Source organism: Nannobrachium achirus, assembly GCF_963921795.1.
Source record: "Nannobrachium achirus genome assembly, chromosome: 18".
NCBI lineage: Eukaryota > Metazoa > Chordata > Actinopteri > Myctophiformes > Myctophidae > Nannobrachium > Nannobrachium achirus.
This window is the reverse complement of record NC_137825.1, coordinates 32,078,995-32,103,322: the sequence shown is the minus strand read 5'-3', so window position 1 is coordinate 32,103,322 and position 24,328 is coordinate 32,078,995. Positions and strand designations below refer to the sequence as shown.

General features: G+C 42.5%; 1 protein-coding gene across 1 annotated transcript; it reads left to right on the top strand.

The window, feature by feature from the left end:
* Positions 1-1,084: 1,084 nt before the first annotated feature.
* Positions 1,085-19,457, top strand: LOC308303036 (monocarboxylate transporter 9-like; the record flags this gene model as incomplete). The annotated part of the gene is made up of 11 exons (XM_080747355.1): positions 1,085-1,129; positions 1,272-1,329; positions 8,236-8,484; positions 10,441-10,752; positions 11,180-11,323; positions 11,561-11,656; positions 12,652-13,060; positions 13,274-13,353; positions 15,076-15,298; positions 16,253-16,425; positions 19,213-19,457. The coding sequence occupies 11 exons, from the start codon at positions 1,085-1,087 to the stop codon at positions 19,455-19,457; spliced, it is 2,034 nt and encodes a 677-aa protein (XP_080603481.1).
* Positions 19,458-24,328: the final 4,871 nt, after the last annotated feature.

Genomic DNA, 24,328 nt, shown 5'->3' with positions numbered 1-24,328 from the left:
ACACACACACACACACACAGGACCGGTTCTTGGCATAAGCAATATAAGCAGTCGCCACATCACAGGAAAATATATTGTTACATTAAGTCATGTATCCCCCATCCAAAAACTAGCGTTATTATTTTAATATGCCCTCTCCTTCCCCATAATCCCCAACTTCACTCTAAGCCTGGCTGCCTGTTAGGCCTACTTAATTCATGAGCAAGTCAATATTCCTCCAAAAAGAAAATTTCGATCTGGTGCTGCAGATTATTTTAGGTGGTCCCACACTGAAAGCGTGCATGTGTCAGTGGGGGGCCACCTAAAATAATCTTGCATGTAGGGCCACCTGAGTCCAAGAACTGGCACGGCACACACATGACACTAGTACACATCTTATAATGCTATAATGTTTCCTAAACATCTTTTTGAGTGGTGCTAACCGCTCCTACATCTGGCTTTGTTTGTATGTATATGTCCCACACGTGGCTCATTGGCCAAGCGTTGAGGGACGCTTAATGAAATGAACTCGCACCACTCACTACACACTGGGTGTGACTTTTTCTTACCATAAAACAATATTTCTTTTTCATGGATGGAAAATTGTGCTTGAAATGTCTATTTTTTTAATTCTCTACTATACCTGTTCTATGGGAACATTTGCCCCTCACAAGTAAAGTATACAAGTGGAAACGCATGCACGCACACACACCCCAGGGCTCAAATTTCCAGTAAAGACGCAGCAGATGCCTGGATTCTAACACGTGCTGTACAGTACATACATGAGGCAGACCTTTATTAATCCCATGGGGGAAATTCGGTTTCAGTTTCATTCAGCTGATGGCTGCTCAAATAACCTCAAGTCACCAGGCTTTCCACCGTGGAGGAAACTGCTCAATGGTGAGTGGGGGGAGCATGGCAAGGACCAAAGTGTTTTGCTCATGGGGTCAGGATTGGAACACTTGCAGACCAGTGGCCCAAATAATACATTAACATTGTGTCCAATCTTGTATGGTAGAGTATAGGTTAATACAATTTAACAGTTGGGGAGATGGTATTTTGTCTCTGTGCTCTTCTATTGAGGCATTTAGATCGTGTAAAGGTCATGTCTCACCTAGACACAGGATCTGACACAGATTTTGACCGGATGGTCAAAATGTCAGCACTTGCGCAGGAAACCAGGTTCAAATCCGGGGTAGAAGAGGAAAGTTACATAGTGCAGCTTTAACTAATAATAACCCTGGTGTGTATGTGTAGGTGTGTGTGCGCATTCATTTCTCTCCCATGCCCAGAGCTGTGGCATGGGCATGGGCATGGTCCAGGTAGCCCTGGACCAGGGCTCGGTTGCAGGCAAGAAAACATGTGTCTATAACCTGTGTGTCACATGTATGTCACACATGTATAGATGCCGCCCATCTACAGAATGTGTGACATGGGACACAGGGACACACATGTTACGATCGAGATGAAGGACAGTGTTCAGAGGTGGGGGGAAATATGTCAAAAAGGAACCAAATTTGAGGTTATAAATGACATTGACCGACATAATATGTCCTATATGGGCATTCCCATACATGCACTTAATATTGATGACATCAGGGATCTCCATATACTGAATGGGCATAAAAGGGACATGGTTATTATTCATTTGCAAGTGTGGTTACCATGACGCGAGTCACACTTGCAAATTAATTCTGTCTTGGCCATATGGAGCATGACTTGAGGCGTGACTGACGCACATGAGCTTTTCATAGTAATGGGGGTGGCAATTTCCATCCCCTGGGACCCAGAATGACACCTAGTTGGGGGCCTTAGGGAGATAGAATGGTAATTTTGTGCTAATCAGTTTAGTGATGAAAAGTGATGAGTCATCACTTTTCACAAGTTTTGTGGGCGTTTTCTGGGGCCATTTGTAGTCCAAGGAATGTTTTTTGTGCAAAACAAATAAAAAGGTTTTTCTGGGTATTTTCCTCCACTGATTAGCACGAAAAAACCCTAAGGCCTCCGACTAACCCCTGCTGCCACCTCAACCCTTTTGTCTGGTTGTTGTCAGTCACCTGATACTCTGAGACTTTATCACAGCAGAGGCCTTGGTTCTTGTTCATCCCCCACCAGTCTGTTGTTGGACTACAGGGCAACCAAGTGCATGGCCGGCACCCCTGTACCTTCAGGACATGATCCAATCCCACAACCCTCCCCTCCTCGCTCATGTAGATCAGGCAAAACAGAAAGGCTGTTCGAACCTTCCCTAAACCATCATGGACTGCTCCATACGTCCTAGACCTTCAGACTCTACCTGACTCCCAAACAGCCCAAAACAAACTAATTAGGGTCCTGCCTAACCTTCCTTTTCAGGCTCACCTCACCGCTACCCACCAGTTAAGCGTGGGGTGGCTCAGAGTAGATGACAGAGTACAGCATCTTGCAATGGGCCTGGTGTATATACACTACACCACTAAGATACCCATGTACGTGACAAAATACTTCAAGGATGTCCACAATTACAACACCAGAGGCAGTGCCACAGATCACGTTCAACCCAGAGTTTTTATTATTATCTTCGTGTTGTTCTGCTGTATTGCTGTGTCTTTGCAGAACAACATGCCAACATTTCACTGACAAATATAGCCCTGATTCATGATTTTTGATAAACGTGATGAACCCACAGTGTTTTAGGTTGGCTAGTTTACTTTTAGCGCCTGACTCATTGTATGTTCCTGGCACTGGTAGTGACAGGATGTGTGTGTGTGTGTGTGTGTGTGTGTGTGTGTGTGTGTGTGCGTGTGTGCGTGTGTGCGTGCGTGCGTGCGTGCGTGCGTGCGTGCGTGCGTGCGTGCGTGTGTGTTTTGAAATTATATTCCAGACAGGTTAAATAAACAAACTTGCAGACAGCAGGGTAAGGAAGAGTGTTGCACACATAACTAAGGCACGCTTCCTTCATGTCTCCACTCCAACCAGATTCCAACAGATTAAATGTGTGTGTGTGTGTGTGTGTGTGTGTGTGTGTGTGTGTGTGTGTGTGTGTGTGTGTGTGTGTGTGTGTGTGTGTGTGTGTGTGTGTGTGTGTACGTTTGTTTGTTTGGGTTGATGTTCTTTCTTGCATATGCTTGCATGACTGTATACAGTACCAGCAGTATGTGTGTACAACTTTGTTTATACATGGCTAGAACATTCAAGTGTGTGTGTGTGTGTGTGTGTGTGTGTGTGTGTGTGTGTGTGTGTGTGTGTGTGTGTGCGTGTGCGTGTGCGTGTGCGTGTGCGTGTGCGTGTGTGTGTGTGTGTGTGTGCGTGTGTGTGTGTGCATGTGTGTGCATCTGTGTGTTTGTGAGGGTTTGACCGGAGGATTATGAAAGTCCGACGTCTCATAATTACTAGAGGAATAATATCTCAGCAAAACACCTGTTTGAACAGGAAATATTATTGTGCGTGTATGTCTTATGTTTTGAGTATATCTGGGCTATTTTTAGCCATTTCACACGCCCAACCCTACACACTCACACCCACACCCACAGACACACACACACACACACACACACACACACACACACACACACACACACACACACACACACACACATATACACAAGGGCTCGGTAGACAGAACGGACACATGCAACAATGGTGAGCTTCATCTTGGGCAGGGCCCTTCGAGCCTCTACGTTCTGCTGCATAATAGTGAGCCCTCTCTAGTTACACCCACTATGGTTAAGACATAATCGACTGTCATGGGAGGGTATTGAGCAAGAATAGGATTTCACATTTGCATTCCCAGGAAGGATCTTAGTGGGAAACGTAAACGCTTGGAATACCCTGACCATGACAATGCCTTCCGATGCTAATCTGAGTCTTTTGTGTATTTTTTACATCACCGGTTATTTTCTATTGTGTGCTAGGCCTACAATTGCTTTGTGTTGTGGAGTGGGGGTAGAAGCTCAGAAAGGTGAGCTTATTATCAGTGGGTGATTGGCTCCAATCCCCAAAAGGAGATTATTTTTTCTTTTCTTGAAGGGATCAGCACTGTACCACATGGCCTAATGAGAGTTCCTCTCTGCTACAAACATTGTTATCCTTTGCCTTGCCACATGGATTTGGTGCAGATGTTCAGTTCAGATGCACTTCAGAATCAGAATCCACTTCATTGTCACATCTCAGGTTTAACTAAACATTAACAAACAGTGTAGTGGACAGTGGGTGAATTTTTTTTGTGCAAGCTCCATAGTTTTTGTTATTTCCATAAGAGAAAAGGAAGAAGAAGGAGGGGGGGCAAGGGGGAAGAGAGCTCTCGTTGCAATGTCTTTGCAGTGCCTCAAACCCAGCTCAAGCGCTCCACTAAATAGAGACAATCCTGAGATTAGCCACAAACACAGACACCTGCCACTCAATTAACCCTGGCACTGTTCCCACGCGCCTCTCCTCCCATCACCAAGATGCCCAAATCACACCCCAGTGACCCCAGTACCACAGGCACAAAGACACAAACCCTTGAGCCATGAGAAAGACACTCTGGTCCTTTGTCATTGTCCATTGAAGTCAAAGGTCGCTCCTATGCATGCTGTGGTGTTATTCAACCTATCTGGTTGTGTTGTTGTTAGTCAACACCAACACATCCCAATCAATTTGTCTAGTTGGCTATAAGATAAGAATCTGTTCATATTCAACTTTCCTTACTAAGTACAAAGTTAAAAAGCAATCAATGCATTGCCATTCACAAGAACAAGTTCTAAACAACCTGTGGGGTTAAAGGAATATTAATATTACCCAATTAAACAGGACTGTGTTCTGCTCACATTGCTAGTTATTGACACCTGAATTTCTCAGGGATCAATAAAGCTTTCGCTTGTATCTTATCTTACATTATCTAAACCATTAAACCATTTTTAATATGCCTGATATGGATAGAGATCCATATCCCATACAGTAACCTGGTTATTCTGTTCAAAAGCAGCACACCTTCTATATAGGGATGGGACGATTTCATATCACGATTATTGTGACAAAAGAAATCGCGATTTACGATATTATCGCGATAATCAAAATCCATTATCCTGGGCGGAACATTTGCCAAAAAACGTTGTGAGCTTGTAGATCTGCTATTTTTTGGCAAGACATTAATAGCGAGTGAAAAAAAAGACTGTATCAAGTACGTATATTATAAGTAACTTTTACCAATTATAGTGGGTTTAAGTGGTACCAGATATGCAGCTTGGCAAATTGAAGGTGAATCGATCCCAGTTCATGACAGAGGACGATATCACGATGTATTAAATCTCCACTTGTTTTTTATCACGATAAACGATAATATCGCTTATCGTCCCATCCCTACTTCTATATGACCAGAAGTTTGTCTATATCCATGAATGGAAATGACACAATTGGGGTGCAGCTGGCCTACTGGTCCAGGCGCATACCACTTAGGCATTGCTACATAGGCATGGATGCCTGGCGGCGTCGCCAGTTCGATTCCCGATCCGGACGACCTTTGCCGCGTGTCACTCCCCATCTCTCCCCCCATTTCCTGCCAGTCTACTGTCCTATCAATAAAGGCATTTATGCCCCCCCCCCCCCAAAATAAAATCTAAAGAAAATGACACAATAAATGCACAGAGGAGCAAATGCAGTTTGTGTACAAGGTATTTAAAAAAGTCCACAGGTATCTCAGCTCGTGAGAAATAAAGATGGAGCAGCCATTGTTCATATAGTTTGTCAGTGGGGCAGGGCCAGCTACAATTTAACAATACAATATTGTTCGTCCAAGGCCTTCCTCGTGTTTAGACAACCCCTCTGGTGAAGCTTTGATGCAACTGTTTGTTTACTGTCTAGAGAATGTTATCACAACTTTTAAAATATTGTCTCTAGTCCTCCAGTTCTTATCCAGCTCTGTGATATCAGAAGTGTATTGAGGTCTGTCTGTCTGTCTGTCTGTCTGTCTGTCTGTCTGTCTGTCTGTCTGTCTGTCTGTCTGTCTCTCTCTCTCTCTCTCCAGCTCAAGAAAGTTATGCCTAGAAAAAAAGCAGTCTGCCTCAAGTTCAAGGTCAACGCTTATGTTACAGAGAATCTCTGTAACATAAGCATTGACCTTGAACCTTGTATGTAGATCAGGTTTTTGTCGCTTGCGGCTTTATTGTTGTATATTGTCACCAAAAGGAAAAACCAGAAAACAAGACTGCACAAATACCGGTAGGTTGATGAGGCCATGCAAGAGCATAAACAATTTACAAAATTACTTTGTGCATGTGCAAATGTAAATGTACAAAGTAAGGTAACAGCTTTATATTTGTAGGCTATATCAGTCATTGGCATTGCTAGAGTGTTTGTTCCGTAACAGGGGTCTTGCTGCATCTCCAGCTCTTTAGTAAACAGAAAATACATTTTCAGGTTGGGATACCAATCATCCAATAGTAGTCTATGATGGATCAGAGGGAACTCATGCAGAATACAAGTGCAAATTGTTGATAACATATTTTAACTGGAATACTATAAAACTGAAGATGATAAACTCTCTCAGATGATTGAACGATTATTTTGTATTTGTTTATTAAAGAGGGGAGACCCCTTACTGCATGGACACAGTAGCTCTTCGTTTATAGGTTACAATACAATGGCTTACAGGCTAGCACCTTTAAATAGAATTCAAACTCATAATTTCATAAAACTACCATAGAATGTAGGATCTTTAAAGTAAATTTAAAAGTAAATTGGGTCAAGTCAACCTTAGCCTCGAAACCCAGCCTTTATTTGGCGATAAGTCAATCTACAGCTGTGGATTTCAAAATTGGTTTGCATACGAAACAGTAATATTGCCATGCATGCTTGTGTGCAATACTGCAATTCTGTAGGCTACTACATATCGCTAGGCCTATAGAATCCAAGTTTAGAATCACAGGCTATTCCTAACTCTTGAAGGGAGTCCCCAGAAATCCCCACGCCCACGACCGACTCTCCAGTCATTCTTATCATTGGCATTAATTTAATAATAGCCTAGGACATAATGCTTTTATTTTGAAGCAACTGAACTGGGCTCGTCGCCGGAGCGTGGGTTGAGCTTACTCACGTTCTGGGAATCTCCTCACGTGACGTCATCACTCTTTGTTCATCTGCTGCTGTGACCTACATCTGACAGCAGCGGAATAAAAAAAATACTTTTTGACTCAAGTCTTTACCCCCAGTTTCCTTTCCACCATCATATGTTTACTGCTCCAATTTAAATACATGAAACTAGTCATCTTTTCCTGGTTGTGGTGACTGCTGCCATTAGCAGACTAAATTACTTCTTATTGTTGAAGCGGCTTTGAACCGGTTCTGACTGGCCCCGCATGGTTTGGCCCCATGATTCTGTCTGATGCAAGCATTTTGGGGGATTTCAAAGCTTTGACACAGATGCTGCGACGTAGCCTATGTATTATAGGCCTAGAGATAGACGTATTAGATCAGATGATGTATAAGATAGATAGATAGATAGATAGAGCAATTCAATTGTTTTAGTGCATTAAGGACTATGATTCAATTCGAGAATAGATTGGCTACAGTAGGCCTATTAAAGTCATATGCCTTTTGGGAGGATGTCAGTTTGTCTAAAAATAGAGGCTCAACTAATTAATGTCCCAGCTTCCTCTCATTTAGGTCTACTCTCTCTCTCTTTGCCAAAGAGTTAATGTTTAACAACATGTACACAACTTAAGGTGGCTTAATGAATGGCAAGGCCATTGATATTATATGTTTTAAGTATATTAAGTTTCTTGTCTGTGAACATGATAAGTATGGCTCTTTGTTTGAGAAAAGAGGATGAGGGCCACACGGCCACACACACACACACACACACACACACACACACACACACACACACACACACACACACACACACACACACACACACACACACACACACCGTTTGATGTTTGAAACAGCTGTAGCCACGCTCTCTGTGACACACACGCGCCCACGCGCACGCAACACGCACCCCCGACCCGCCAGCCCGCACACACAGTCACACACCCACGTGCACACGGGTAGGTGGAGGAAGTGCGGTGTAACGAAAGCCAGACCAGCAGAAACAGCTTCTAACCGGTTCTCTCTCTCTCTCCTCCTCCTCTCCTTAGCAACACAAAAGCTCAGCTCCGTGTCTCGCCGGCTCTCTCTCTCTCTCGTCTCTCCCTCTCTCTTTCTCCAAGCACACTCACTCACAGTCTCGCACGGACACACTCAGCGGACGATGCCACATACACAAGGCCGCAGCAGCGCTCCTTTCTCCGGCTACAGGAGACGCTACAGTCGCTTCATCGTGGTGGAGGAGGTATGCGTGGCGCTATGATGATGATGATGACAGCGGCAGCGGCGGCACACTTTCGGGGCGCAGCAGCAGCGCATCGCTCGGCAGCAGCATCCCCACTGGTGTGCCTTTCCACCCGGGCTGCTTTGTAGAGAGAGACAGAGGCTTGGCTGATCCAGCACCACCACAGCATCTGATCGGACTGCAGGTGTCCTGTCCAGTGTTACCACCACGGCAAGGTTCGTTCTGTTTCTTTTCTTTTTTCTTTGTCAAGGAAAACACGAGTTAATGTCCAGAAAGAGAAAGGGATTCATCGGGAATTAAGCTGAACTTGTGATCGAAAATTCTGAAAATGTGATAAACAAAGTCCTGCACAGATGCTAATTATTAATTTAGCACAAATTATTATTTGTGTTATTAATTATTATTCATACTGTATACTGTTAGTGTTATGTCGACCAACAATGCTTTCAGTTTCTTTCGCCTGTTGTTTTACATTATTTCTCATTGGTGCTCCTTTTCGTCCAAAATGTCTGCTGATCTTGTCCTGTAGATATTGTTTTAGGCCTATCTTTATTAATGCTTCGATACGCTTTCATTTTGTCCTCTGAAGTTTTGGAGGGTTGGTTAATGAATGATGCGCGCCACCGACCGACCAGGTCACAGTCAGTCATCACACCACAGATGCCCTCTATGGTTGGGGCGCGTTACCATGGTGCGTGTGGCTGCACACACAGCGCACTGATCCGCATCCAGGCAAATTGTTATTGCGCGCTGAAGGCTGCCTGAAACTAAAGGGAGATAAATAATGATGCAATTGAAATAGGCCTACACTCGCAAGTCGCAACCGGCTGCGACTTTTGTTTTAAAACAATTAAGTGACCTTAAACCTTGCGCTATATACAGCCATTCAGTTTGCAGTTAAACAGGAAAATATTGTATAATCCTTCCCGTCCGTATCTAGTTTTTAAATGTTTACACTGTGACAAGGGAGGAAGGAGAGGATTGTGTTACACAAGTGTCAGGGTTGCTGTTCAGTTGCATTCCAGTATTATCTGTTGACAACCTCTGGTTTCTCTCCTGACTGAGAAGTAGGCTAATTTTGATTGATTGAACACTTTGAAGCTTAATTAAATGATTAAAAGGCGATGTTAATTAATCAGTCTGTATGGTAGAGTATGTTAATAAAATATAACTCTAGTATAGGCTACATCTGCAGTGCCTGATTTTTGTCCACTGAGACATGTATGGTCAAAGGTTATGCTCAAAGCACACCCAGAGGGCTTGTTTCCATTATGGTCCATTGTAATTATCAGTAATACATAATACATAATATACATATACATATACATACAATACAATACATATTGAAATAAAAGCGTCAACAAGTATGTTTGCAGAGGAGGTGGTGGGGGGGGTGAAGGGCAGAGGATGCTACCACCAAGGTGTTCAAGGTATTTTGAGGTCAGCCATGCATTCTTTGTTTAGTTTGTGGACCCTGGTGTCGGGTATAGGACACCTACTGATTGACAAGTAGTACTGCCCGATGCACATACTGTAAGTGCAATATCTCCCGACCTTCAGAATAGATAAGCCGGGATTGCCTCTTGGATGAGTGGTAGAAGTTTGGTCTCTTATGCAGGTCAGAAGACCCGTGTTTGAATACCTTGTAGGACAGTAGAGTTAGTCGTTAGCAGCATGCGGTTTGGTTGACTTGAGATGTGCAGCAGAAGAAAAAACTAAAAGAAAAGAAAAAAGAAACCAACCAAAGCAAATATGAGAGGCTGTAGATGAGTGGATCGAGACTGAGGCCATCTGGGAACTAGATCAATCCTTGCGTTGAAGTCTCTCTGTCCCCGAGCAAGGCACTTAACCCTTAACCTGCTCCTCCTAATACTCCTCCTAATATGCAGAGGATTAACTCCACATAATGTGCAATGACTAATATCCCAACAGTAAAGTATTCATTAATTTAAATGTGCCCTCCCCCTCCTCTTTTCTTCCCTTAATCCTCCCTCTCTTTTCTCTTCACTTTCCTCCCTTTCTTCCTTCTCTCTCCCTCTCCTGATGTTTCCTTTGATCTCCGCCCTCTTTCTACCCTTTCCCACTCCCTCTCTCATTACAGCAGATCAAGGACTGAATCGAATCGAGGCGGTGCGCTCGTTTTGATCCTCGGACCCTCCCCTGTCTTGTAGCCACAGATCACCTGAACGGTCGGATCATGGCCGTCGCCATCGCTCAAACCACTGTCACCACCACCACGTGCATCTCCTCGTCCTCGCCCTCCTCCGCGAGGAGGGCCAGGCGAGACGGAGCCCCGGCCAGCGCCGCGGATGGGGGCTGGGGCTGGGCCGTGGTCGTGGCCGGCTTCATGGCTCAGTTCCTGGCCTACGGCTCGCCACAGTCGGTGGGGGTTCTGTACCCGGGATGGCTGCAGCTCTTCCAGGAGGGCAAAGGCATGACGGCCTGGGTCGGCTCCCTGGTGTCTGGGGTCGGACTCATAGTCGGTGAGAACGACCAGCCGCAGTGTGTGTGGTGTGCGTGGTGTATGTTTGCGTGTGCGTGCGTGCGTGTGCGCGTGCGTGCGTGCATGAAGGTGTGTCTCTCTCTCCCCCACTCTCCGTCTGTCTCTTTCTCTCTCTATCACCCTAGCAACATAGAACAACAGCCAGCAGCAGGTTATGTTTGCAGTGCTGTTTCCACCCCAAGAGTCATGTTAACACACACACACACACACACACACACACACACACACACACACACACACACACACATCTCAGTGGGTCATCAACAAGTGAAGCAGATGCAAGAACACCCTGGGGTTGGATAGATAATTGTGTTAATCACAAGAAAGCAAATAATATCTCTGTTTTTCTGCCTGTCTTATCTTAGACTATAATGTTCTCTCATTATGCTCTATGTTTGTGTGTGCAGGTCCTGTGTGCAGTGTGTGCGTGGTGTACTTTGGAGCCAGGCCTGTCACAGTGTTCAGTGGGGTGATGGTTGGAGGAGGTCTCATGCTCAGTGCCTTCGCTCCAAACATCTCTTTTCTCATCTTCTCCTACGGCATTGTGGTCGGTGAGTTCACAAGATCCCACTGGGTTCACAAGATCCCCCTATGTTCTCTTCTCTTCTCTTCTCTTCTCTTCTCTTCTCTTCTCTTCTCTTCTCTTCTCTCGCAGATTTGCTTGTTTTTGTCTTCTGTGTCAGGAAAAGAAAATTGTATCATAGGCATTCAGAGAGACCTTGCAGTGTTGGAGGTTGTGGACAAGAAACCTTAGATCATTATGTATTAATGAGTGTGGGTTTTCCCAGGTATCGGCTGTGGTCTGGTGTACTCGGCGACCCTAACTATCACCTGTCTCTACTTTGACAAGAGGAGAGGCCTGGCCTTGGGAATCGTGACCACAGGTAGACCGTCTTCACACAATCTACCGTGACCTCACATGAACTACCGTGATCACCACATGCAAACACCGGTATTACCACACACTAAGTTATCTGGTACCGACTTCAGGGGAGGAGGAGAAAAAGAAACACCTGGTGGGTGTCTCTGGCATCTTATCCCTAAATGATCTATACATTTTAGACAAGGAATAAGCCACAGAGTTTCTTAATCTTGATTAATTTCATATCTACACCTACTAGTTTAAAAAACGTTATTATCAGCCTGTATACATTCCATCAGTATCAGTTACTGTAAATCTCGCTATCCCTCCCTCCTTTTTTTCTCTCTTTTTGAGCATAATATCTTTCGAGGAAGTGCTCTTTTCTCATAGAAGGCAGATACTGCGAACACACCCTAATTTCTGCAACCACTGTATCCCTCCCTCATTTTTTCTCTGTTCACTTTGAGCAGAAAAAGTTTTCGAGGAAGTGCTTTTTCATTATAAAAGGTGGATACCGTGAACACACCCTTAGGTGTCAACCAATGTAACCCAATGTGTCAATGTTTTAACCGGTCCTATTCCTCTCACTTACCATTGTGGGCACGCTTTAGTGTTTAGCTGTCATTGATCACACAAACAACTGTGTTGTTACTCCAAGTAGTAAACCTCGTTGGCTGGAATTGAAGCCTATTTACGGGTTCTCGTTGAGCCTGCTGTTCCTATTAATGGCCCATCAGAACTTTACAGTGAACTCTCCACTTTGATGATTTTATTACCTTAGTAAACCTTTTCATAAACACTTTATGTTTTCAATCGCTAGTTTAAAGTCTTTTTTAAATAGTAAAGTAGACCCCATTCATTTGAAAAATAATAGCATTTTGGACCGGAAATAGATAGATTTCGGATACAGAAAGATGGCGGATTTGAAATCGCTGCAAAAATGGGTTCATTTAAAGTTTGTAGAAACCAATGGCATGACACTGGCCATATTTCTTACGGTCTATGTTTGTCTCCCAGGTGGCAGCGTAGGCGGCTTTGTTTACGCCACGGTGAAGACCGAGCTCATCGACCTGTTTGGTCTGGACGGCTGCCTGCTCATCATCGGCGCGCTGGCGCTCAACATCATCGCCTGCGCCGGCCCCATGCGACCCCTGACCCCGCCCAAGTACTACCTCAAGCAGCGGGCTGCCATTTTGGAACGGGCGGCCAACAAGGGCCAGCTGTACGAGAAGGCCCCCACGGCCGAGGAGCCAGTCATCAAGGTGTCCCCGGAAGCCTTGTTGTCGCCCAACGAGAAGCCCCTGTTGGCCAAGGACCTCGTGATCGTCATAGAAACCAAGGAGCTGGCCATTGAGAAGAAGGGGGGCATGTTTAGCTGCTCGGCGCTGGTCAAAGTCATTAAGAACAGACTGAGAGATTACTCCACGTGAGTGCGCGCGCACACACACACACACACACGCACACACACACACACACACACACACACACACACACACACACACACACACACACATTCATACTTCTGCTATTATTGTTATCTTTTGACAACACACAAGTCGGTTTAGAATAGATTCTATATTTAATAGACTGTAGATAAAATAATCTCATTATCTTTTTCTCTCTTTGTTTCTCTATCTAGGTGTTTGTCCCCTACACTGGCTTTGTTTCAGGACAGAGTGTTCATGTCTCTGTGCGTCTCTCTCTTCCTATTCAGTCTAGGTGAGTCTCCTCCCCTCTGTTTGTGGTTTGAACATTATGTTCATGTTTGTGCAGTATGTTCCAATTAACAGTATGTTCCAATTGACATTCTATTGTGAGCCTGACTCCTCAAATGTCATCTGCCGTTTGTGACTGTACGGGTGAATCAATAAGGGACGACCTGCTCGGTCTGTCTTTTGGGTTCCTTATGTACTGTATATTCAATAATATGTATGTAATCTACTGTATAGCAGTGCTTCTTTTTAATTTCAAGGAAAGTTCATTAGGCAGCGAGCTCCTATTAGATGCAATTATCATTCCTATTATTTTATCTCTTGGACAAAAAGAAACTCCCCGAGTTGCAGACCCATAAGGGTGGTCCCCGGAAGTTGAGTAACAGTGATCTACGTATAGTATAAAAACTCATGTCAGCATCCTGTCAGCTGTTTCAGCAGTTTAACGTTGTTTTCCGTGGCAGCGGTTTGAAACGGGAAGTTCACTAAGGTCATAATGTTCTGGGCGGCGCTGTTATTGTTAACCACTTGAACCCCAGCGTCCTTATTCTGGGGGGAACATTAGGCAGGAATATTTCAATCTACAAGCCCACAATGTACCTTGTAGCTATTTTCGGTGAACAGAAAACAGAAAGAAAAAGTGTTCAAAGTGAAGAGATACGAAATGTGAAGCTTATAGATCGGTTATTTTCAGTTCTGTGTTTTGAAGCCTCGATCTGTGATTTCTGCAACTGGTTGGCTGTATGTAGAACAGGAAGAACAAAGGTTAAGAATGATAACATGACAATTCTTCATATTGTCATAATTGTTTAGGTAACAGAGAGCTACACTGTGTGGGGCTCCTTTTACACTGTTTCTGAACATTTTCAGTCATGAGATTTGAGCTTGCTCTAATCCATCAATCCATTTAATCCATCCAACAGTTTATTGGCGTTGTTGTATAGGTGTGTTTGTGTGTCCATGCGCTGCATATGAGGCGTATAAGCATGCACATGTGACATGTGTCGTGTGTGTATGAAGTATTTGTTCAACAATGCTCTACTGCAGTCGTGTAACTTTAGTACATTTACTGTGCTTTTGAGGTATTTGTACTTTACTTGAGTATTTCCAATGACTTCTACTCCACTACATTTCAGAGGCAAATATTGTACTTTTTACTCCACTACAATTATTTAAAAACTTAAGTTACTAGTTACTTTGTAGATTTCGATTATTATTACAAAACGTCAATTGACCACTTCAACCCTATATAGTACGGTACATTTCAGCCATTTGAAAATAGCCGATCTAAAGTTCACATTGTGAGCTTGTAGATCTGCAATTTTCAAAAGATCTTTTAGACATTTGAGAACTTGCGAAATGGGACTTTCTGCATAATGAGCACTTTACTTTTGGTACATTTTGATGCCAATACTTTTGTACTTTTACATTTTGGAATTCCAGACTTTTACTTGTAACAGACGTACTTCTATACAAATGCAACATTTACCATTTACTTCTACAGTGCAGTATTGACACCTTTAGTTAAGTAAAACGTGTGAGTACATTTTCCACCACTGCTCTACTGATGCTCCGTCCCCCCCTCCCTCTCCCACCACACAGGTCCTTCCCCCCAATGCCAAGTATGGAGGATGAATAAACTACCTACTACTTCCACCTCTCCTCTCCTCTCCACCTTCCTCTCCTCCTCCTCCTCCTTCTCCTCCTCCTCTCCGCTCTCCTCGTCCAGGTGCCTTTCCTCCGCTGCTCTTCATGGAGGACGTGGCGCAGAGCGAGGGGCTGTCGGAGGGGGTGGCGGCGATCCCCCTGGTGTCCCTCACTGCCATCTCGGCCGGGGCGGGGAAGATGGCTCTGGGGATGCTGGCCGACCTGCCCTCCATCAACAGTGTTTACCTCTATGCGTTCACCCTGGCCGCCAGCGGCCTGGGCCTGCTGCTAATCCCCATTACCAAGTAAATGGAGAACCTCATTTCATATCCCATATAGAAGTAGGGCTGTCACAATTATTACATAATCGTCTAATCGCGATTATTTGACATAATCGCGATTATCTTTTCATAATCTTCATAATCGTTTCCATGTTGAAAAATCTTCATATTTTTTTTTTTAAAGTCAAAAATTGTGGAAATAGCAGATCTACAAGCTCACAACGCGTCGCATCGCGACGCGTTGTGAGCTTGTAGATCGGCTATTTCCACTATCAATGTTCTTTTTAAGTATAAAGTTGTCAAATATGTCAGTAATTTCTTTGTATATATATGTGCAACTTCAAAGCCTAAAAGCCAAACAGAAATGTAATTGTCAACAACAAAAACACAATTAAATCGTTAATCGCAATTATTTGAGCGACAATTAATCGTCATGTAAAATGTCATAATCGTGACAGACTTATATAGAAGTATGAATGATTAATATTACATATTTGCTGTCTGTTAATGCTACTACCTGTCAGTTTCCGTTGCTTCTCTTTCCCCACGAAGAGAGGGTTTTATCTGCTTCAAATAACTTCATTGACAGCAAGTGTTGTTAAATTAACTAGTTGATGTTATTGTGATAACATACTTTCAATACAGATAATATATATTGTATTATTCATTACAATAATTCCCGCATTATAGCTTTAACATCTTGAACCCTAGCGTCCCTAGCTTCGGTGAAAATAACTGATCTACAAGCTCACAACGCATCACAACGAAACACATTGCAGAGATTTGGTACAGAGGGAAATATATTAGACCTACTATAGAGCCTGGGGGGATCCCTGTCAACTATAGTGTTTCTTTTAAACACTATACTTAGTTGACTCATCACTGTCTATAATGCTATATTCAGATACACTGTATGTAAATGTTAAATATAAGTGTTATGATTATACCTAATATCTCTTGGTCCATTCCACCCTCCAGGACATATCTGGGTCTCCAGATGCTGTGCACATTCCTGGGTTTCCTGTCTGGTAACTGGTCCCTGACATCCTACGTCACCACCCAGCTGGTGGGCATGGAGCGGCTGAGCGAGGCTCACGGCATCCTCATGTTCTTTGGAGGGTTCGGGATCATGCTGGGACCCCCTGTCGTAGGTAAGACAATGACCTCGTAGCTATGGTAACAGTCAGAGATTCATGTACTGTATAATTCAACCTCAGTAACAGTCATAGATTTATGTACCGGTATATAGCCTTATGGTAATGTACTGTTATATACATAGCTGTTTAACAGTCATAACATGGGCCCTATTTTGCACAGTGTCTTATGCCATTATGACTAATTATTAAGCTTTTTGTTTTATTCTTTTATTAATTGGTTAAAATAGTGAAAATAGCTGTTCTACAAGCTCACAACGTGTTGCTATAGATCAGGGGTGGGCAACTTTGATGATGGAGAGGGACACTATATTTCCACCTTCACACCAGAGGGCCACAATGCATATTGCTACACCTACTTTGTCATTCTAGTGTCTCATACAAAAGAAGCAAAAATAGAAGATCTACAAGCTCAAAACGCGTCGCACTGCGACGCGTTTTGAGCTTGTAGATCTGCTATTTTTGCTTCTTTTGAATTGGAATCCTGAATAATTTTTGTAATTTTTTTAATTGGAATCCTGAAATGTACAAATTGTATTTAATTTCAAATGCATTTAGTTATACTCATGTTAACTTTATGAACTTAAATACAAATACGTTGAAAAAAAATACTAACATTTTAGTACTATACTAGTCATTAAGCTACTAAGATAGACTGATAAATTAAAACGGGTCATGTTTGCATGTTTGGAATTGAAACAGCTGAAATCAATAATATATCAGTATTCTGATATTAACCCTTTCCAAGCCACGGGGAGCCCCTTAATATTAAAACCGTACTATATCGGACTTCCTAGGGGGGGAGGGGCAGCCAATCGTCTTTTCCCGTACTTTCCCGTATTTACCGAAATAAATGATTTTCATCCGAAAATCGGCGATCGTCTAACCTTCCCTAGTCACCACTCGTGCATTGATAGCTCATGGCTGGTCTGACATGAAGCAGAAGTGATGTCATGGCCCTTTCCTTCTCCAAGGCACCTTCCCCCATTCGGTTACTGTCTGTACACGAGTGCTTCTACTGCAGCCGTGCTGGTGGCTATGCTAGCGATACTTTTCAGTTCTACTCTTGAGTCACACGTGGATTATTTGAGGGGACATTTACGTGAACGGATCGCGCACGCGAAACGCACGGGGACATGATGCGTCAGCCGAATCTCCCACTCTAAGCCAATGCAGATTGAGAATTTCACTGGGAACTGGGGTGAGTAAAACAACGGGGGATCGCGGAATGGTAATGGGGGATGAAGACCACGTGATATAGCGCTGGATGTCTGGTAAAATGAATGCGGTTCAGATCATAATATAATAATAGAAATTTCACGGCTAATCTACCAACAACCATTCTATTTCGGACGGCAAAGTGTTAACCTGCGGGCCGCATTAAGTGAAGGTGGGGGCCGCATGTGGCCCCCGGGCCGCCAGTTGCCCATGTATGCTATAGATCGTCTTTTTTCATTTTAAAAAAATAATATAAAATGCTCAATGAACTGAACTCATAAAGCAAAATAGGGCCCATAGAGTTCTGTAAATGGTGCATTTATATAGAACCTTTATCCAAAGCGCTTTACAATGTGCATTACATTCACCCATTCATACACTCAATTCCCACACCAGTAGCATAGGAAACCATGCGAACAGTTAGGGGTTCAGTCACTGGACACGTAAACACTAACACTAAGAGGGAACCTTCGGATTCCCAAGTTGCATGGCAATGCTTATAGATTTATGTATAATATGATAATGGTCATACAGTTATAGGTAGATATAACTATGCTAATGGGTTCATTGCTCTGGCAATCTCTGGTGCAGCAGTTAATGCTAGCCATACACAACATTGCGAATTATGTTGTTTTATAGAGAAAATATACTGTAAATCTCCTTCATGAGTTCATTACTGCTTTGAATGTTGGCGGCAGAAGAAGAAGAAGCCAACCTGCTTCTCAGCCGGTTAGTGCGCTTGTGCTGCTGGCTGTTTTTCGAAATCTCGTTTAGGAAATTGTGTTGCGTGCAGCCAGACTTTAATATCACTCCAGATTATAGATACTAGTTCTAGTCTGTCTGGTCCACTTTTCTCCAAAACACACCACCGCTCTGTGTTGCTGAATGAAATGCTCCCGTCTTAAGCAGGGATGGATTAAGACTAAAAGAGAGCCCTTGGGCCAATTTAATTCTGCCCCACACTACCCCCAGAACGGCCATTCGTGTGGACACGCAAACACACTGCTCTGAGTTGTAGGTCTTGTGTGGGTAAAAAATGCACATGCATATTTTATCGCACAGGATTTATATGCTGTACATTATATTCATTTTCATGTAAAGATATGTATTATACATTTCTCATTGTGGAAACAAAGGTATAGCTTTTCTTTGTTTGTTTGTCTTTCAAATTGTGGAGATCTTAGTTTGGAACGAACACGATGTCTACAGAAAATATATATAAAAAAAGATTGCATGTTAGACATACACGTTTATTTATGTATTTTGAGTGGCTCTGCAAGCCTGTCTGTCTGTGCGTCCGTCTGGAGATAATCTCACAAACCTCTTGACTGATAAGCGTCACACTTTGTATACACGCTACCAGTACGTTTTTTCACATAATCTTTTATACATTATGAAATATTTAACTTGGACTTTACAATGGAAGTCAATTCTGAAACCTTGCCTATACATCAGAGATACGTCATAGACGTGATGACTGGTGTCACAGGCTGGCAGTCAGCTTCAGCTAGATCCACATCATTTCATAGTTAACTCTTGTTTCTTTTTATGTCCATTTCTCTCAAGGCTGGTTCTACGACATGACCCAGTCTTATGACATAGCGTTCTACCTCAGTGGAGTGTGTGTTCTGCTGGGCAGCGCCATCCTCTTCATCTCTGCGCTGCCCTGTCTGGGTTGTACCGGGCCTGGCTCTGCCCCGCAGCCAGAGCTCTCCCAGACACAGTTCATAGAGTGCACCGTTCCTGTGGCGGTGCCGGAGCCTGCTGTCTATACCAACAACACACTGCACATGGTGGCTTCAGTGGCCTGAGACACCCAAGCCACAACAACAACACAAGGCAAGACAAGACAAGACAAGACAAGACAAGACAAGACAAGACAAGACAAGACAAGACAAGACAAGACAAGACAAGACACATGTTTGTTTATCAATCTGGAATGCTGGAATTTGGAACCTGGACTCAGGTTCTAAGTTTGGATTCCCAGAAAACAGAGAACCCATCTGGATTCCACTATAGAGGGTGAATAGTGTATTCGGGAATACTGGATACAGTTTTTGGTTTGTTTGTTTGTTTGGACTCAGACCCTGGAAACGGCTTTAAGACCGAGGAAGGCTTGGTTTAACAATCTACAGGTTGCCTGGTGGCCCAGACAGGGAGTGAACTGACCGCATGTTCCTTGTGATCCACAAGGACCCGTCGGGTTCAAATCCAACTCCCTCACGTCGCCTCACCTCCCCCCTCTCTCTCTACACTCTCCTATCTAAACAAAGCATCAAAGTTACAATATTAAGAAATACTGTATAAATCTGAACACAGATTTGTATCAAATTCATTCCAGATCTAATGAAACTGGACTTGTGCAAAGTCAAGACTTGAATCCGAACACAGAACCAAGAGACTTCTTTGGTTCTGGTGTGGACTGCGGTATGGATAGGAGACACGAACAGAGTGTTTCGTCTATATACGCAGAGAAGCAAAATTTGCACCTGTGAGTCAAACACAACCCAGCGTTTACCAAGAGGTGTGGGTTGTTTTCCACCTCGCTGTCAGCAGAGTTATTGAGAGTAAGACAAGATCCTTTTTGAGGGGGGAAAAACTAAACAAAACATGAACAGTCTTTATATGAAGATCTTTCTTTTGTACTGTTATTTGTATTTTATTTTACTGCAATGCACAACTTCAGAAAAAGAAGGAGCTATATCAAGTTGAAACACATGCAGCAGACACACTTCACATGAATAGAATCACCAGCAGAAGCTCTTAGAAATGAATACACACACAAGAAGAAGCTCTTAGATGCAGTGGTGTTAAAAGTACTCAAATTTTTTTACTTAAATAAAAGTTTCAGTACTGCAATATAGAAATACTCTGTCTCAAGAAAAAGTCCAGAATTCAAAATGTACTTGAGTAAAAGTCCAAAAGTATTGACGTCAAAATATACTTGAAGTACCAAAAGTAAAAGTACCCATAATGCAGAATGTCTCATTTCACAGGTTTGAAATGTAACATTTATAAAAAGAAAAATAGCAGGTCTACAAGTTCACAACACGTTGCGTTGTGCGATAGTAGATCGCCTATTTTCAATTAGACAAGTTTTATTAGGGCTGAAGTGGTTTAATGTATGTTTTGTAATAATAATCCAAGTCTACAAAGTAAGTAGTAACTAAAGTTTTCTAATAATTGCAGTGGAGTAAAAATTACAATATTTGCCTCCGAGATGTAGTGGAGTAAAAGTAAAAGTATAAACAATTCAAAATACTCCAGTAAAGTAAAAGTACCTCAAAATGTTACTTAAGTATAGTACTTAGGTAAATGTTCCTAGTTTCTTTCCAACATTTCTTAGATGGATAGAAATACCACAGGAGAAGCTCTTATCTTATTTGAACTCCTTGAACTTGATTACAGAGCCGGAGAAAGACCTGTTTTTCACTACTCTGCAGTTGTGAGCAGCAATGATTTAAGCTGCACAATCCTGCTCTGTGACTCTTCCATAATGCACAGCATTCGTCTGCTGTCTTTAAGGCCAATTTAAAGTGAACACGCCAACACATTTTCCTGTGTCCTTACAATTTACTGTAAACGTGTGCGTTGGTTCCCCCTCCACTCTTAGGCATAATGTAGGACGTTGCCATGGCATTGAACGTTGCCTGGTAACGAAATAATCGAGGGAAAAGTCTGTCATCATTTTTGTAGCCGGCTCTTCTTTGCTCTGGAAAAGGAGCGGAAGGAATTTGGCGCTCATGGAGAAACTGGGTCTGGTTTTTGGCTCTGCTCAAATCAGAACTTTCCACTTCCTGGAACGTTATGTCCCCCTGATGATGATGATAAATGCTGTCTTTTGACTTTTTCCTCGAAAGGCTTTAAGCACCATAGGCTATCGTACAGAACTGCCATCAAAATATACTGACAAATATTTGATATGAGACTGTACGTACGCACCCATCCAACCTACTGAGAACTGATAGTGTGTTAGGAAACACTGTTACAGAGAAACTATTTTTTTTTTATTATTATTATTTTTTCCTGATTTGGATTGAGTGAAGAGAAAAGTAAAAAATGATTCAGTCGTTGCTTGGTAGAGAGACCTTCAAACATAATGCTGAATTTATGCTCTGTTGTACAGCGACATCGCACACCAAAAATAGACTGTCCTGTAAACGTAGCTACTGATTGTGGTCCCACAGCAGGCTTTAACTAGACGTAACATACAACTCTGATAGAATTCCCATTACACTACCTGACTTGAATATTCTCAGTTGTTTTGTTGTTTTAAATGAGAGGGAGCTTGAGAAACGCACGACTTGAGAAATTATCTGAAACAATTATTTTTCTTATCTTACTTGTCCTTTATTATACTTATTCTTAGCCTTTTCTCTCTACTCCTATCTTTTTAGTAGGCCTACTTCATATTTATTTGTCTCAACTTTGAATTATTACCCCCCTCCAAATATGGAGGAATCTTTGTCTTGTTTAAGTCATATAAGCGTTCTATACTGTTTATCATTGTTTTTACTGATTGTCTGTCTTAGCATTTTTCATTATTAATTTCCCTAATTAGTTTTTTCTCTTTGTAGAGGGAAGGGGGAGAAGGGGGTAAATGAATACAGTTTACATCAAAGAGAGGTTAAAAGAAAACAACAACAGAACAGTCACTCGTTTTAGCCATAAGGAACAAGAATGCATTGTTTTATTTACAGATATGCCGGCTAAAATGTATTTTTGGGCTTTGAGGGAACTTAGCGGATGGGCATTTCTACTTGCACTGTCTACCCATGTGCACTGACTATAATATGTTTCTCAAAATGAGGCCCAGGGACCCTCCACGAGTCACTGAAGATATCCTAAAAATGTCCTCAGACAAGAGAAAAACTGATTTCAGTTTTTACTTTATTTATTTCGGATGTGTCTATTATTGCATTTATGCAGCAATGATAAGCAATAACATGCCCAAAGTAGAGACACCGGGGTTGATGTGGTCAACAGCTATATGCTCAGAAACATGTTTTAGTGTTAGCATTAGCACAATGTAAAGGGTTATTTATACTTGAGTTGAGTGTCTGTGTCAAAATAGCAGAACCATAAGCTCACAACACAAGACACAATGCACAAGAAAGTATAAAGCAGGCTTTAGTCCGCACAATGTAATGCCAGCAACAGCACAGCCTGCTGAGGATGTCTTCAGATAGTCTCTATGGGGGTTCCAGAAAGCTTGCACTATGCGAACACACTGAACCTAAACTGAGGAGTTTCACTGCAAAAAAAGGCTTATAAATAGATTTACTGTATGCATGGTTGATCGTGTATGTTTTAAGAAATAGACAAGCGATCCCATCATTTTTAAATGTTAAATATTACAGATTAAGTGTTATATTTAAAGACCAGTGATCGTTTTGAAAGGGTTCAACTGGCAGCTAACTCCTTTTGGAGTGAAACTCTTCGACTGCACTAAACAGAAATGTGCCCATCTTTCTTGCTCTGCGAGGAACAAAATCCCTCAAAGCCCCAAAAAACTATTGTCTGTTCATTGTTATGTCAATACCAAAGTGCAGGATGTTACCTACAACGGTGTTTTAACATTTAAAGATGTGTTCCTGAAGGCCTGCTGCATGTTAGGCATGCCTTTTTTACTGTCTTGCCTAGAAACATTTTTAAACATGTTGTTGTTGTTGTTGTTTTTTAAGATGAATAAGCCTTTAATTTAAGCCAGGCTGGACCTACCATTGATATTTTTATTGCAATGTGTACTTGATGGTTTTTTTGTACGCTGTTGTGTCAAATATCTCTTCATTTGTAATTTGTTTGAAAGGGTAATTGTCAATTTAATAGGCTCTATTAGATCTGACGCCTGGATACACAGGTTGTGACAGTGCAGGAAATAGCAGATCTGCAAGCTCACGTTGCAGAGGAGGTGTTTTCAAGGCGCAACATGTAGATCGACGAATACATATTGCTATGGATGGGACGATAAGCAATATTATCGTTTATCGTGATAAAAAAACACTCCACTATCGGGATATCGTCCTCCGTCATGCACTGGGTACAATTCACCTTAATTTACCGAGCTACATATCCAGTACCACTTACCAATTATAGAGGGTCTATGTCTTAAACCATCTATAATTGGTAAAACGTACTTATATACGTACTTGTTATAAAGTATTTTTTTCACTCTCTATCAAATGTCTTTACCAAAAAAATTGCCGATCTACAAGCTCGCAACGTGTCACGTTGTGACGCGTTGTGAGCTTGTAGATCTGCAATTCTTTGGCAAATGTTCCGTCCCAGGATAATGGGATTTTGATTATCGCGATAATATCGTAAATCACGATTTCTTTTGTCACAATAATCGTGATGTGAAATGTTTATCGTCCCATCCCTACATAGAGCACAAGTCTCTGATTGCACGTGTAGCATAGAAACCAGCAGTAGTGTGAGTACACTGGAGGAAAACAAACCTGGTGGTGGTGACCCCACCACAGCATTGGTTCTCATTCTCAACAATGTTACATTTCCAGAACATCCACACATGGTCTCTGACGGGTGGAAAGCCTCACAGTTAAGTCCAAAAACTCGTACTTTTCAGGATTTAAAGGACAACTTTAGTTTTTTACAACAAGGGTTCATATTTTAGATTGTAATTAACTCATACCTCGCGATCCCCGTAGAGACCGTAGATTTC